The following is a 13,851-nucleotide window of genomic DNA, read 5'->3' as shown; positions in this document are numbered from 1 at the left end:
GCCCTAGCACAGCTCTGGAAGAAACTGGGGGGTTTCCTCTCCACCTTCTGCATGTTGGGATGAGGGAGAACAGAACTTCAGGGGATTTTCTAGGTGAGCCTGAAGCAGAAGGTGTGTGCAGCTGCAGGAGCTCAGGGATCACAGGCAGGATCCTTCTCCATCCTCTGTGTGCAGGAATTGGATGTCACAGCAGCCAGACACTTACTTGCACTATTAAGAGCTTTATGTAAAAACCCTCGTGCCATTTAGGCCAATTAACATCAAACAGGCTACTTAGATTAATTATGAAGCCAGTAGAGAGTGAGACCCAGCCTAGGGAAGTGCCCCTGCCCTGGGAGGAGCTGGATGATCCAGAAGATCCTTCCAACCCGAACCAGTCTGAGATTCCAGCACAGACAAAAGAAACTAGAGAAAGCATTTCCTGCCATGGGGCATGTGTGTGACGGGCCAGGGCTGTGGTGAGGGAAGTGATGTCCGAGTGATTTCAGGAATATTGACCCATTCCCACATCGCTGCCGGCCCGGGGCTGCGTGACCCGCCTACAAACACCGAGGCAGTGTTCTAAGGTAGGCTCCACAACTCGCCTGAAAAGCAGGTTGCCAAGGAGACTCTCACCTAGCAGGAGTTCTCCAAAAATCCCGGAGCTGCCTCCGTAGCGGTGACGAGGCAGGCACGGCAGGGGAAGGCGGATCACAGAGGCGCCTTTGAGCGGCCCCAGCTGGGCCGAGCTCATGAATGAAACATGAGCCCGGCCGGGGCAGCCACAATGGCATCATTCACGCTGCCCTGGCTCTTTTCTGCTCTCATCTGCTGAGGGAAGCGCCGATAAATCCACCCCACCGGGGAAATGGGGCGTGTGGGGAAACATTCCCGAGGTGGCAGACAGCTGGGAGAGGAATTCCTGCAAATGACCCCAAACAAAGGCTCAGGCAACACTTTTTTGTTCCTTTGAGACCCTTTTGTGGCCCTGCTTTGCTCTCTTCGTGACACCCCAGCCCGTTACAGTTTAAAAGAGTCTTTACAAGGATGCCCAAACAGCAGCCAGTGCCTGGAAATTCAAACTGCAGGAGGAAAACCAGGGAAAGCTTCCCTTCTGCACAATCCCTGTGCTTGGGATGAGGAAAGGCAGCTGGACAGAGGAGAAGAGACACAGGAAGACAAGTTATAATGTGAGCTGGTGCTAAAGCTGAGCCAAGCTTAAGCTTGGGCTCTAGTGCAGACCCAAAAAAGCCCTGGTTCTGCAGCAGGCTCTGTCCCAGCTCAGACACAGCCCCAGCTGTTCCCCCAGCCTGGCACTGAAACAGCTTCTCCCAGTGCCACATCTCCAGAGGGAACTCTGCCAGTGACCTGCAGCTGCTCTCCCAGCTCAGCCCCAGAGCCCTGAACATCTCTGTGGCCCCTGCTGGACCCTCTCCTGCAGAACCTCCCCACAAAAGCCCACTCAGGAATCCAGCTGGAATTCAGGGAGGTGGCCCTGGGTGTCACAGCTGACAATGACAACACCAACACCCCTTTCTGTGCTGCTGTCAAGGTGGGGCACCAGGAGGGGCAACTGCAAGCACTTGATGGTCACTCACACAACAAATCAGTGTGCCACAGCCTCATCTCAGCACAGAGCTTCCTTTCAGGGGAATTTCTCCATGGAAAGGGTGGTCAGGCTTTGGAAGGGGCTGCCCATCCCTGGAGGTGTCCCAGAACACCTGGAGGTGGCAGTCAGTGCTCTGGGCTGGGGACAGGGTGGGCACTGGGCACAGCTGGCACTCAGGGGCTGGGAGGGCTTTGCCAGCCTCAGGGATTCAGGAATTCCTGGAATTCCTCCCTGAACAGAACCAGCAAAGCTTCAGGTGCCATTAGAAATTGTGGGTGGGCCAAGCTCCACCAGCAGCCCCTGGTTTCCCACACTCAGCACAGGCACTGCTCAGCTCACACAGAATAAAATGAAATAAAATGAAATGAAATGAAATGAAATGAATGTGTTTTGCCTGAGATTTCCACCCTGCAGGCTGCAGCACTGACTCCTGTCAGCACTCCCAGCCCCTGCTCCCTCCCTGCCAGGAAAGCCAGGGCAGCAGGAATGACAGGCCCAGGGTGCAGTGGCAGCAAGGAGGCTTTGCTGCTTTAATTATTCCACTAAATATCCACAATGACAGGTGAAAAGAGCGAATTTAACCACCAGGAAGCCAGGGGGAAAATCTGTATGCACATTTTTAAAAAGGGAAATGTCATATGCCTCAAAAGGGAGGAAAAAAAACCCCTCCCTGTCACTAATGGAATATATCCCCCAAAGAAAGAATCTGCAGGGAACCTTTCCAAAAGAGTTGGGTCCATCTCCTGAGCTGCCACTCAAACACAGACTGAAACACTGGAGGATGTGGAGCAACCCAGAAATTCCTGCTGACATCCTGCTCCAAGAGAAGTCCACATCTTGTCAGACTCCATCAGTGTGAGTAGGGGAACTCTGGACTGGAAAAGGTTCTCCACAGAGGGGGTGGCCAGGCTCCCCAGGGATGTGGCCATGGCATCAGGCCTGGCAGGGCTCAGGGAATGCCTGCAGGATGCTCTTGGTCACCTGGCTTAGTTTTGGGTGCTGTGAGGAGCAGGAGTTGGACCTGGTGCCCTTTCCATGGATGCCAAATGGGGCTGTAATTCCATTAAATTCACACAGAAGGGCAGATGCAGGAATCCCTGCAATTATGAATCAACATAAGGCAGTCTGAATCTTCAACCCACCCATAGTAACTGTCTACTCACAACAATGAGGCAGCTACACACAGAAAAAAATTAAAAACTGATTTTGAGAAATCTCTCAAGCAGCTGGAGAGAAAACACTTCTCCAAAGCCTCTGGCACTGCACATGACACAACTGCTGGCAATTCCTGAGTAATCCAGGCCCAGACAGCTCCTCTCCATGTCCTGACCTCACTCCCTTCCCCTCTCCTGAAGCTGCTGCTGCCTTCCCAGCTCAGGCAAACCCATCAGCAGCAGCTCAAAGTGAGGCTGGCACTGCTGAGCATTCCCCTTCCACCTCCACATCCCACTTCCAGGGTTTTCCCAGGAGCTGCTCAAGTGCCCCCAAAACCCTGAACTGCGTCCTTGGAACCCCCTGGGTCAGGGGGAAAGGCACACAGGGCTGGCTCCCTCCCCCAGGGAAGGGAGGGCTGCACCCCTTTCACTCTTGGCAGGGAAAAGCTGCTCTGAGGTCAGACACAGTCCATGTGAAAGGGCCCATGAAGCTCAATTCCACACCCCTGCTCAGGGCAAGGGAGAGGAGGCAAATCCAGGATAGCCCAGTGTGCTGCTTATGGAACAGAGAACACTGGATGGAGGAGGCCAGGCCCAAATCCCACTGTGGGAGGGAAGGACGGGCTCCAGCCAAGGAGAAGGACACAAAGCAGAGGGGAGGAGCTGCTGCCTCTCCAGATGCTGGCACACAGAACTTGCAGTGAGAGGTTTCATCCCAAATTGCACTTACTGCCTCTTTCTCCCGGTCCATGATGGTTTCCAGCTCCTCAAAGTGGCGAAGTTTTATCTCCAGCTTCTTCATCTGAGTCTCCACCAGAAGGGCCACCAGGGACTTGATCTTCCTCTCCTCCACAGCTGCCAGGTGCTGGGGATGAAACACAGAGGGTGTTCTGTGACACTGGGCTGGGAGGGGGGATCAGCCAGCTTCAGCCACCCTGCTCCACTCCTGGCAGCAAACAGGGAATTGTAAATCTTATGCTGGGAACCAGAGGCCCTTGGAAGATTATTAAGGTTTAATCAAGTAAAAAGGTGTGAAGGTTTCATACAAGAGGTGTGGGGGATGCTCAGAGCAATCCAGCTCTGCCTCAGAGTTTCCCAGCACTGGGCACAGGGAGCCCTTCCAGTGGGAATGCAAACGAGGGAGAAGGAAGGGGCTGTTAGTGGAGTCAGCTGAGGGTCACCCAAAAAGCTCCCAGCAGGACACACAGAGGAGGCTGTGACCCAGAATGACCCCACACCAGGGAGATGGCACTGCCATGCCTTTGCCATCAAAATAGATTTTTCTCAAGCAGAAGGCAAATTGATTTTTGTAAGGATTAGCTTCATGCCATTTATATCCACACATAAATAACACCAGAGATCTGTGTATCTATATCTGATACATGAGGCAGCCATGGAAGTGTTTCACACCCTCAGAGTGTGACAAGTGTGGTCATGATGCCTCTCCCTGTTTGTGCTAACAGCCTGAGCTCAGCAGGAGAACACCCCGAGAGCGCAGCCTGGGGCTCTGTGCTCACAGAGGGGTCACAGGACACAACCCAGGGCTGGCTGCCACAGGGACAGGTGAGGGCTGGGGGCAGAGGAAACAGGGAAAAGCTGTGTGGAGCTCATCAAACAGACCCCTACTGAGGGAGCTGGGCCCCAAACTGGGACAAACCCCGAGCTGGGGGAGAGCAGCATTGGAAACCTCCCTGGAACCCTGACCAGAATCTGAATGTCCCAAACCCCTGTGACACCGTGCCATTGGCAAAGTTCACCTCCCTGACCCAGCAGCAGGGAGGGAGGGCTCAGTAAACGTGGGCAAATGCACTCCTGACTCTCTAAAGTGAATTTCAAATCAGGTCTGAGAGAACCAGAGTGACCCCAAGCTCATCCAACACCACATCCCTGAGAAATTCCAGCAGCTGTTCCAAAACTGACCGAAGTGCTGCACACAAAATAATGAAACAAAGCTGACAGAACAGGAGATCTCATGTTAAATAACACTGTTCAGTAAAACAAACCTGTTTGTATGAAAATTCAGAGTGAGGGAATCACCTGGGGATAGAGTCTTCTACCAAACATTGCACTCTGTTTCACATGTGCAATTTTAATAATGAAATGGGATGAACATCTGATCAAAGCACATGATTAGGTAAAGGACAGGTATCAAAATACACCTTGGAAAGGAAACTATCCCTGAAGCTTTTCCTAGACAGACTCAAAGAGGCTCAGCCTGGCACTACCCAGGGCTTTCCACGGGCAAAGAACAAATCCCTACAGCTGCAGCTGAGGAAAATCAGGAACACAAATTCAGTGGTAATCTGAAATGTCTGATAAACCCAGCACTGCACCAGCCTGGAGTCATAAATGAGCAAGTGATCCTAAAGGGCTTTTCCAACCTAAATGGTTCTGTAAAAAAGAATCATGGAATGCATGAATGGTTTGGGTTGGAGGGACCTTAAATCCATCCAGTGCCACCCCTGCCATGGCAGGGACACCTCCCACTGTCCCAGGTGCTCCCAGCCCCAGTGTCCAGCCTGGCCTGGGACACTGCCAGGGATCCAGGGGCAGCCCCAGCTGCTCTGGGCACCCTGTGCCAGGGCCTCTCACCCTCCCAGGGAACAATTCCCAGTTCCCAATCTCCCACCCATCCCTGCCCCTGGCAGTGGGAGCCATTCCCTGTGTCCTGTCCCTCCACCCCTTATCCCCAGCCCCTCTCCAGCTCTCCTGGAGCCCCACTGGGATCAGCAGCTCCCAGGAATGGCCTCTTGAGACCCAGGCACCTCCAAAGGAATTTGGGGAGGTCACAAGATCAGTGTTTGGCAGGAGGTGGAACTGGGACCAGAACAGCTCTGGGAAAGGGAAGAGATGGATCAAGAGCAGCAGTTCTGCAGCTCAGTCCCAGCTGGAGCAGAGCAGGAGCCATCAGGGATGCTTCTGCACAGAAAGGAAAAACCAGCTCACACTGGGTGTCCATTGAGGGGAAAGTGAGCAGAAGGTACTTAAATTCTAATGCTGCTTGTTCAGAAACCACAATCTGTGAAAAGACATTTCAGTTGTTGTTCTGTGAAATGCAGAGTCTCACCCTGAACATTCATGCTCATCATTCCTCAAACAGCACAACTCAACTTCTGGAAGCCATTGATCCCAAAAAAAAAAAAAAAAAAAAGACCAAAAAACCCAAAAAACCACCAACAAGGGAAAAACCCCAAACAAACAAACCCCCCATTTCAATCCCTTGTCTTTAGCCCCTATCTTCATCAGAATCCACCTGCAATATTGCTCTGACATGAAATCCTAAGGAAACAGCTTTTCACATGACCAGGCCTAGAGTTTCTGATGAAGAGTTTAATTACTCCCTCCGACACAGACCACCCAAAGCTCTAATATGTCTGGCTTTTTAAGGGAGTGGGAAGAGAAATCCCTGCTGAACCTGAATTCTCCTCTGAAGTGTCAGCCTCCTAATTACAATACATTATTTCCTGTAATGGAAAGCTGAAGCTCTTCCAGAAGATTATTACTGCCATAATGAAAAGTGCCACCAGCCAGGCTCCTGCTCCCTCCAACTCCTCATCTCCAGGGGAAGGGAGCAGCAGCTCATCTTCACTTGGAGAAGTGGCCTTCCATAAAACACAGACTAAACCTCATGTCTCCTCACACAGACACAGGTTTGTCCAACCTGGCTGAGGGTATCTGTGAGTGTGATGAACTGAGAGTCACCCACAGATTCAAAGTGATGCACAAGGGAGCCACAATGGGCTCTGCACTTCACCAAAACACTGAACCTCAGCTGTGCTGCCATTTGGGATTTTAATGGACAGGGAGCTGTCTGCCATGTGGGATTTTACAGCCTGGTTTGAAAGGTAAGAACTAAAGCATCCTCCATCTCCTGGGTTCAGAAGGAGGGACTGCACAGGACATCACCCACCAGCCTCACTCTGGGGGATGCAGCTGGGGAAAAGTCTGAAGTTCAAGTGTCAAAGATCAGAGTGGAGAAGTTAACAGAGCACACAACACCTCACACAATCCACGGAAATCCATGAGGAATGAACACCCAAGCCTTGCTCTTGGGTTTATAAAGCAGGTGCAATGTGGTACTGAATCCAAGAGCGATCAAAAAACCCAAATTAAAACTTGAATCTAGAGAAATTTGTAAAGAGAAAACAGATTTGAGAAAGATACTCTAAAAGCAATGAAAGCAGTGTGGTTCCTGCAAAAGGAGAGGCAAGACAACGTGCAATTAGTAATTACAGGGTAAAGAAAAGCTGATTCAACAGAGCTCATTAGAGACCACACACAAACAGGATTTAAGGGGACACACCAACGTGCTTTTACCACAACCCAGGATCATTAAGGTGTCTGAAAGGTGCAGAGCCAGGACTGCACATCCCTCTGTGTCTGCCCCACCCAGAGCCCAGGGGCAGCAGGAGAGGCCATCAGAGGGTTTGTGCCCCCAGCAGCCAACAGTCTTGCCAAGAGTCACACACACTTGGGGGCTATTCCTTAGGGATGTTCACCCACTTCATCATCACCCAGGGAACTGCTAAATTAACACTGCTCATTATCTCCCTCAGGGGCTCAGGCAGGAGAGGTGAAGGCAGCACTTGTGCTCCTGTGGGGAGTCAGGGGTCAGAGGGTGAGCTCCCAGCTCTGGGACCCAGGAGCCCCCCAGGCCCAGCTCTGCTGTCCCTGGCAGGCAGGCCCAGGCTGCTGGCACGGCACCAACCTTGGCTTTGGTGGCAGCAGAGGCCAAGGCAGCAGCTGCAGCTGTGGCCACGTTTCCTTCCGAGATCTCGTGCTCCACTTTCTTCTTCCCAGCCTCAGCTTCTTTGTCCTTGCTGCCATCAACGTTCTCCTTGTTCTCCTCTGCCTCCTTTTCCTCTGCAAGACACCCAGGCCAAGCTGTTACACGTGTTCCCGGGATGGGAGGGCACCACGCTAATTAGTCAGGCACTAATTAACTCATCCCCAGTTCCAGCACTGCTCCCCATCCCAATGCTGACAGGGGAACCCCAGTTTGAGAGGATCTGATCCAACAAATGGGGCGACTTTAAATGCTTTTCATTCCCACCCTCTCAATTCAGCACCTGCCATCAGCTTCCTCTCATCATTTCCAAATCAACTCCATCAAATCCAAGCACTCCTTATTGGACATGCTGCTAAAATCCTGAATCTTGGATTGCAATATATGCATGCTCATCCCTGGCAGTGTCCCAGGCCAGGCTGGACAGGGCTGGCAGCACTCTGGGATGGTGGGAAGTGATCCTGCCATGGCAGGGATGGCACTGGATGGGGTTTAAGGGCCCTTCCAACCCAAACCATCCCATGATTTCATGAGGCACAGGGGAAATGACAAAAAGAATAAGGTTTTATGTAGATGTTGTTACCCCCCAGCCTGTCAAAATCCAGGCTCTGGGAAACTGAGCTGAAACGTTAACTTCCCATGGGAGAAATGAGCAGAGAATCCCAGAATGGTTGGGTTGGAAGGGACCTCAAAGCCCATCCAGTGCCACCCCTGCCCTGGGCAGGGACACCTCCACTGTCCCAGGCTGCTCCCAGCCCTGTCCAACCTTGAACACCTCCAGCAGCTCCCCTTCCTTGCATCCAAAGCGATCACATGCTGTGGAACTGGGGCAAACCCCCCTTCAGTGACCCACAGGCACTGGGGGCTGCAGCTCCTCCCCACGGCCGGGGCAGGCTCAGGGGGGATCTGGTGCCCGAGCTCCGCAGGGAGGCTCAGCCGATCCTCTGTGAGCACAGGGCAGCCCCAGGAGCCAGGGAAGCCCTGGAGGAGCTGGGCAGGGCAGCTCTCCTCACCTGCCTTGGGCTCCGCAGCCCCGTCGCTCTCGGGCTCCTTGTCCGCGCTGCGCTCGCTCTCCCCTTCCGGAACCTTCTCCCCTTCCTCGGGCTCGCTCTCGGCTTTGCTCTCCACCTGGGGGGACGGCAGTGGGGGACAGGGGCACATGGTACTCACTTTGGTCATGGCTTCCACTGAACTCCTGACCACTGGGGAAGGGTTACATCTGACAGGCTGGCTGCCGCTCGAGCCAGACGGGACAAACAAACCCACAATGTCAATAAAAGACCGAGTCCAGTGACCCGGGCCAAGCTGGGCTACTCTGTGGGGACAAAAACTCCTGAACTAAGACCACAGAATCATGGGATGGCTGGGAATATGCAGATTTCCAAGCCCTGAGTGAGTCTTCCCCACTTATCTCTTGCCAAATGTCCCTGTTGATCGGGAGGCAGGAGAACTACCTGAAAACAGAGTGGGAAATAACCCCAAGGCTGCACTGATCAGCCCCAGGTTAGTCTGAACTCCTCATCTGCTCAAGGAGGCAACAAGAAATATCTCCTGTTGCTGCAGACTCCAGAAAAAGCCACTTCCATCTATTTATCAGCAATGTAGCAGGAATTAAATAATAAATAAACAAAAATGTAAAAATTAAAATTACATATATAATTAAAATATTAACTCTATTAAAATACATATTAAACATAATTATATTAATACATAAACAAATAAAATAGCAATAATTTAAATATTAGAGTAATTTAGCAGTAACTAAACTGGTATCCTGGAATTCCTGCTTTAATCCCAGCTCATATCTGAAACACCCATTGCAGTTTGAGGTACCTGTCTGTGGACACAGGTTATGAAAAAGCCACAAACGTGTTCTTGTGGTCATTATCAACAGGTTGAAGGATAATGATAATTAGTGCCTAAACAGCTGATCTTTAGGGGCAGGGTGGATCCCCCCCAGCATCACAAACACATCCATGCCCGAGGGCCAGCCCACAATTCCTGTGGGGAGGACTCTCCTTGAGAAATGGCTGTGAAATAACTGAGTGTTCCAAAGCCAGCATGTCCTGAGAGCCCTGGTGGCAGGCATTTGCTCAGAGCCCTGCCCCAGGAGCTTCCCCCTGCCCCAGAGCCCCCAGGGCAGGGTGCAGCTCCAGTCCCAGTGCCCACAGCATCCCCTGCTCCCATTCCCCCCAGAACACCCCTGCTGCCACTCCACAGCCCAGCAGGGAGCTGGAGCTCTGTGCAGGCTGGGCACTCCCCCTGTGGGGACACAAACTGTCACAGCTGTCACCTGTCTCACAGGCACCCCAAACCCCTGGATTCAGGGCTGAAGCGGCAGGAGCCTCCCGCCAGCAGACCCAAACTCACCTTCTCTGCTGGCTGCCCCTCTGCCTCTGTTTCCATCTTCTCTTCCTCAGCTCCATCTGAGAAACAAACAGGGAGGGTTTCAGGGCTTTAGGATTGCCCCCACAGTCCCTCTCTACTCTGGGCTAACTAAAACCTGCTGCTCTCCACCAGGGGCTTCAGCAAAGGGCCAGCACTGAGCTGCCACAGCCCAGGCTGCTCCAACCCTGCCCTGGGGCACTTCCATCCCCAGCCCTAAGCCAGAGCAGACAGGGCCCAGCTGGTGTTGAAGTGAGACCAACACCAGGACAGAAGAAGGAATAATAAAGATGATGGTTAAGGAGCTTCTGTGTGCTGATGGGTGCACCTCGTAGCAGGAGTGCTGGAAGAGCTGGGAGTGCAGCCTGTGCTCAGGATACAGCCCTTGGAAATTCATTTATTGCTTTATAAAACATTAATTTGAAATGTTCCTGTAATGCCAGCTGGTTCTGGAGAGCAGGGGATAACAAACAGCCATGGAAACAACATGGAGGTGAGGTGCCTGGATAATGTTCTGGAATCTAGAATACTTTGTGGGATTGTTTAGAAGTTCAAGAAATCCTAATTCATCCACAGCTCTGCAAGGAGAGACAAGAGGAAGCACAAGCTCACGGTCCTGGCCAAGGATTTCACAATTTGTATAGAGGCATTAAAGGAGCTTATTTAGATCCTGGACTGGGGTGATGCAGAACTGCTGGTGACGAGCCCTGATCCATCTCTAAGCTTCTGAAGACATCAGCTGGTGCTGGGGGTTCGTTTTCAGTAATCCTCATTTTCCTGCTAATTCCTGTGTGCTACACTGAGGAAAAACAAGGTACAAAGTGTTCTTCTTGAACAGCAACAACTCTGTAGAGAAATTTTTACAGAAATCCCTTCCATATATAAGAAAAAACAACTAAAATGTCTGACTGAAGGGTAATAGTTTTCCTCTTGGCCTATTTTAAGACGATAAACCCCCTTATCTGAACTATCTGCCACCATAATTCAATTTAGGGAGACTGGGGACGTTCTCCCTCACAGGTTTTATCTCAGAGTTAGGATTTAGTGACCCAATAATGTCACAGGCAAAATCTCGATTAGATTTTGTCAGACAGCTCTTTCAAGCCTAGAAGCAGAGTTCCAGACTGGGCTGGAAAGTGTCATTCCTCCAGGAAAGGGAAGGGTTTACAAAGAAAGCTGGATTCAATCCTTTAAGACAAAAACGGGGAGACAAAGTGCAGAACACTCTGAGTCTGCCCAGGTTGGTGGAACTCAAACCAAAAAAAATACTGCAGAGAAATACCTAAATTTACATTTTTGGGTGGGGAGGATCATTGACATCATCCCATTGCCACCCTGCCATGCTCCAAGCCCCTCCAACCTGGCCTTGGACACTTCAGGGATCCAGGGGCAGCCACAGCTGCTCTGGCCAGGAGACCCCTCCATGGACCATGGGAGCTGCTGAGGGACTGATGCTGCTGCTGCTGTGGAGAAATTCACAGGATGCCAGGGTCTCTGAGGCTGGAAAAGCCCTCCAGACCATCGAGCTCACCCTGTCCTCAGCCCAGAGCCCTGAGTGCCACCTCCAGTCACTCCTGGGACACCTCCAGGGATGGGCACTCCAAGTGTGGCTGGGCAGCCCCAGCCAAGGCCTGACCCCCTTTCCAGGAGGAAATTCCCTCCCCTGGCCCACCTGAGGCCGTTCTCTCTCCTCCTGTCCCTGTTCCCTGGGAGCAGAGCCCGACCCTCCGTCAGGCTGTCCCCTCCTGGCAGGTAGGATCTCCAAACAAACAGGACATCCCAGACAGACAAACTGCTTCCCAGCCGCTCTTCAGAGAGGATTTTCTCCAGGAAAAGCACACAGAGCACCTCCAAGTGCTCTCAGATCCTCCTGGGTGCCAGGACACATTGATGGACACCACCCAAACCCAGCTGCTCCTTCCCATGCCCAGGTGTCCCTGGGAAGGAAGGGACATGTGCCACCAAGATTACTGCCAGCACCCTGATTTAACCTAGCTCCTCTGCTCCTGGCTGCAGCAGCACATGTGAGGTTACAAGGAGGCTGACAGCTTCAGACAGGTTGTGGTCAATGGGTTTTGAAAAGTGTTTTCCTGCATCAGCTGCAAGCCCTGACACGCAGTGACAGCGTGGTGGCTGCAGCTCCCAGGGCCACCAGGTGCCACGGGTGGGACACCAGGGGACAAGGGACAACAGCCTCAATTATCCATTGTTAGTCTGGGGGAAATGAGTTGGCCTGGGTGGAAGCAGGTTTTGGTTCTAAATCACAGGCTGCTCAAAGGATCCCAGGGTCATGAAGGTTGGAAAAGACCTCCAGGACCATGGAGTCCAAGCTGTGCCTGATCCCCGCCTTGTCCCCTGCCCAGAGCTGAGTGCCACATCCTGGGGCACCTCTGGACTCCACCACCTCCCTGGGCAGCTCCTTCTCACATTTAACACCCTCTCCATGAAGAATTCCTCAAAATAGTAGAGTCTGGTAAAAGTTAATCCCTAATTCCTAAATGAAAGGATAACACAAAGCCCAAAACACGCCTGACCTGCTGCACAGCCATGACAGAATTGCCTCTGGCGCTGGCACAGACACAACCACAACTGCACTGATTTTCCTGTGTGATCTAATGAGCCTAATGAAATACACCCCAGAGGAATTGATCAGCCTGGGACAAAGGGGAAGCCTTCACTTTAAGGAGAGAGCTCCTGAAATCCCTTTCCCCTGCACCAAAGATGCTCTTGAACTCTGTCCAGCAGGTTTGACAGTGCACCTTGCAGGATGTGGGAATCAGGGATCGCAGAATCCCAGAACCATTCAAGCTGGAATTCACTCTGAGACCATGGAGTCCACCCTGTGCCAATGACCACCCTGTCCCCAGCCTGGAGCACTCAGTGCCACAGCCAGGCCTTCCTGGGACACCTCCAGGGATGGGCCCTCCAAACCCCCCTGGGCAGCCCCTGCCAATATTTAACAACCTTTCCATGAAGAAATTCCTGCTGATGTCCACCCTGAGCCTCCCCTGGCACATCCTGAGGCCGCTCCCTTTCCTCCTGTCCCTGTTCCCTCAATGAAAGGGCATTTCTTAGGTCAGGAAGAGGCAGATGGTTGTGAGCCATCCCAGGTCACCTCTCAAGAGGGAAAACCCACTGGGAGATGAGGAATCATCACCTCTCCAAGCCCCTCTTTCCACCTGAATCAGCAGGTGCTCTGTTTCTACAGAATTTTCTGTTTTGCACATTATCACCAAGAACACTGAGCCCTTTCTACTAACACAGGGAGAACTGAGTTCTGCCCGAGCCAGTGACTTCCCAGAGAACTCAAATGGACTTTAGGTCAACAAGGAAACCTGTGAAACATCTCCCTGCAAAGAACTCCCTGTGTTACCGCAGAGATGCGGGAGCAGCAGATCCGGAACCTCTGCTGCAGAGAGAGGAGCAAACAAAGCTCTGCAAACAGCAGCGGAGTCACCTGCCTGAGCTCCAGCTCAGCAAACAGTTTAAGATGCCCTCCAGACAGCCCAGACTCCTCTGTTCTCACTGAGGCAACACACAGCCTGTCACAGCCAGGCTGGGACATGAATATTTAATTGAGAGGAAATCCACGATAGCTGTGGAAATATCCCGGCCCTGGGTATGATAATGATGCTGTTATCTAAACCATCATTTACATTTCCCACCTTAAATCAGGGCTGCACAGCCACCAGAGCTGCCTCTGCTCCTGCCTCACACAGCCTGGGGGCTCAGCAGCAGGGGGGCTCCAGGGGAAGCCTGGGGAGCTGGGAATGCTGCTGGGGGAGCTGGAAAAGCCACAGCAGCTCCTGTGTGAGCCACAGAATTCAGCAGGAGAGGAGTGATGGGCTCAGCCCCCGGGGGTGCAGACTCAAAGCTATATTATTATTTTTATATTATTATTCTGGGCATTCAGGAATCCACTGGTTTAGGAATGTTTC

At 52.2% G+C, this 13,851-nt stretch overlaps 1 protein-coding gene across 1 annotated transcript in view; it reads right to left on the bottom strand.

Moving 5' to 3' along the window:
- The window catches only part of SMARCC1 (SWI/SNF related BAF chromatin remodeling complex subunit C1), a gene marked incomplete at its 5' end in the record, with an annotated part of 66,948 nt that overhangs the window by 11,454 nt on the left and 41,643 nt on the right, over nt 1-13,851 (bottom strand). Inside the window, 4 exons of the mRNA XM_084204061.1 lie at nt 3,473-3,607; nt 7,451-7,605; nt 8,542-8,656; nt 9,899-9,954. Coding sequence (XP_084060187.1) covers nt 3,473-3,607; nt 7,451-7,605; nt 8,542-8,656; nt 9,899-9,954 — 461 coding nt within the window. The remainder of the gene's footprint in view (nt 1-3,472; nt 3,608-7,450; nt 7,606-8,541; nt 8,657-9,898; nt 9,955-13,851) is intronic.

Source organism: Fringilla coelebs (assembly GCF_963513975.1).
Source record: "Fringilla coelebs genome assembly, chromosome: 1".
Lineage (NCBI taxonomy): Eukaryota > Metazoa > Chordata > Aves > Passeriformes > Fringillidae > Fringilla > Fringilla coelebs.
This window is presented reverse-complemented; position numbering and strand designations above follow the sequence as displayed.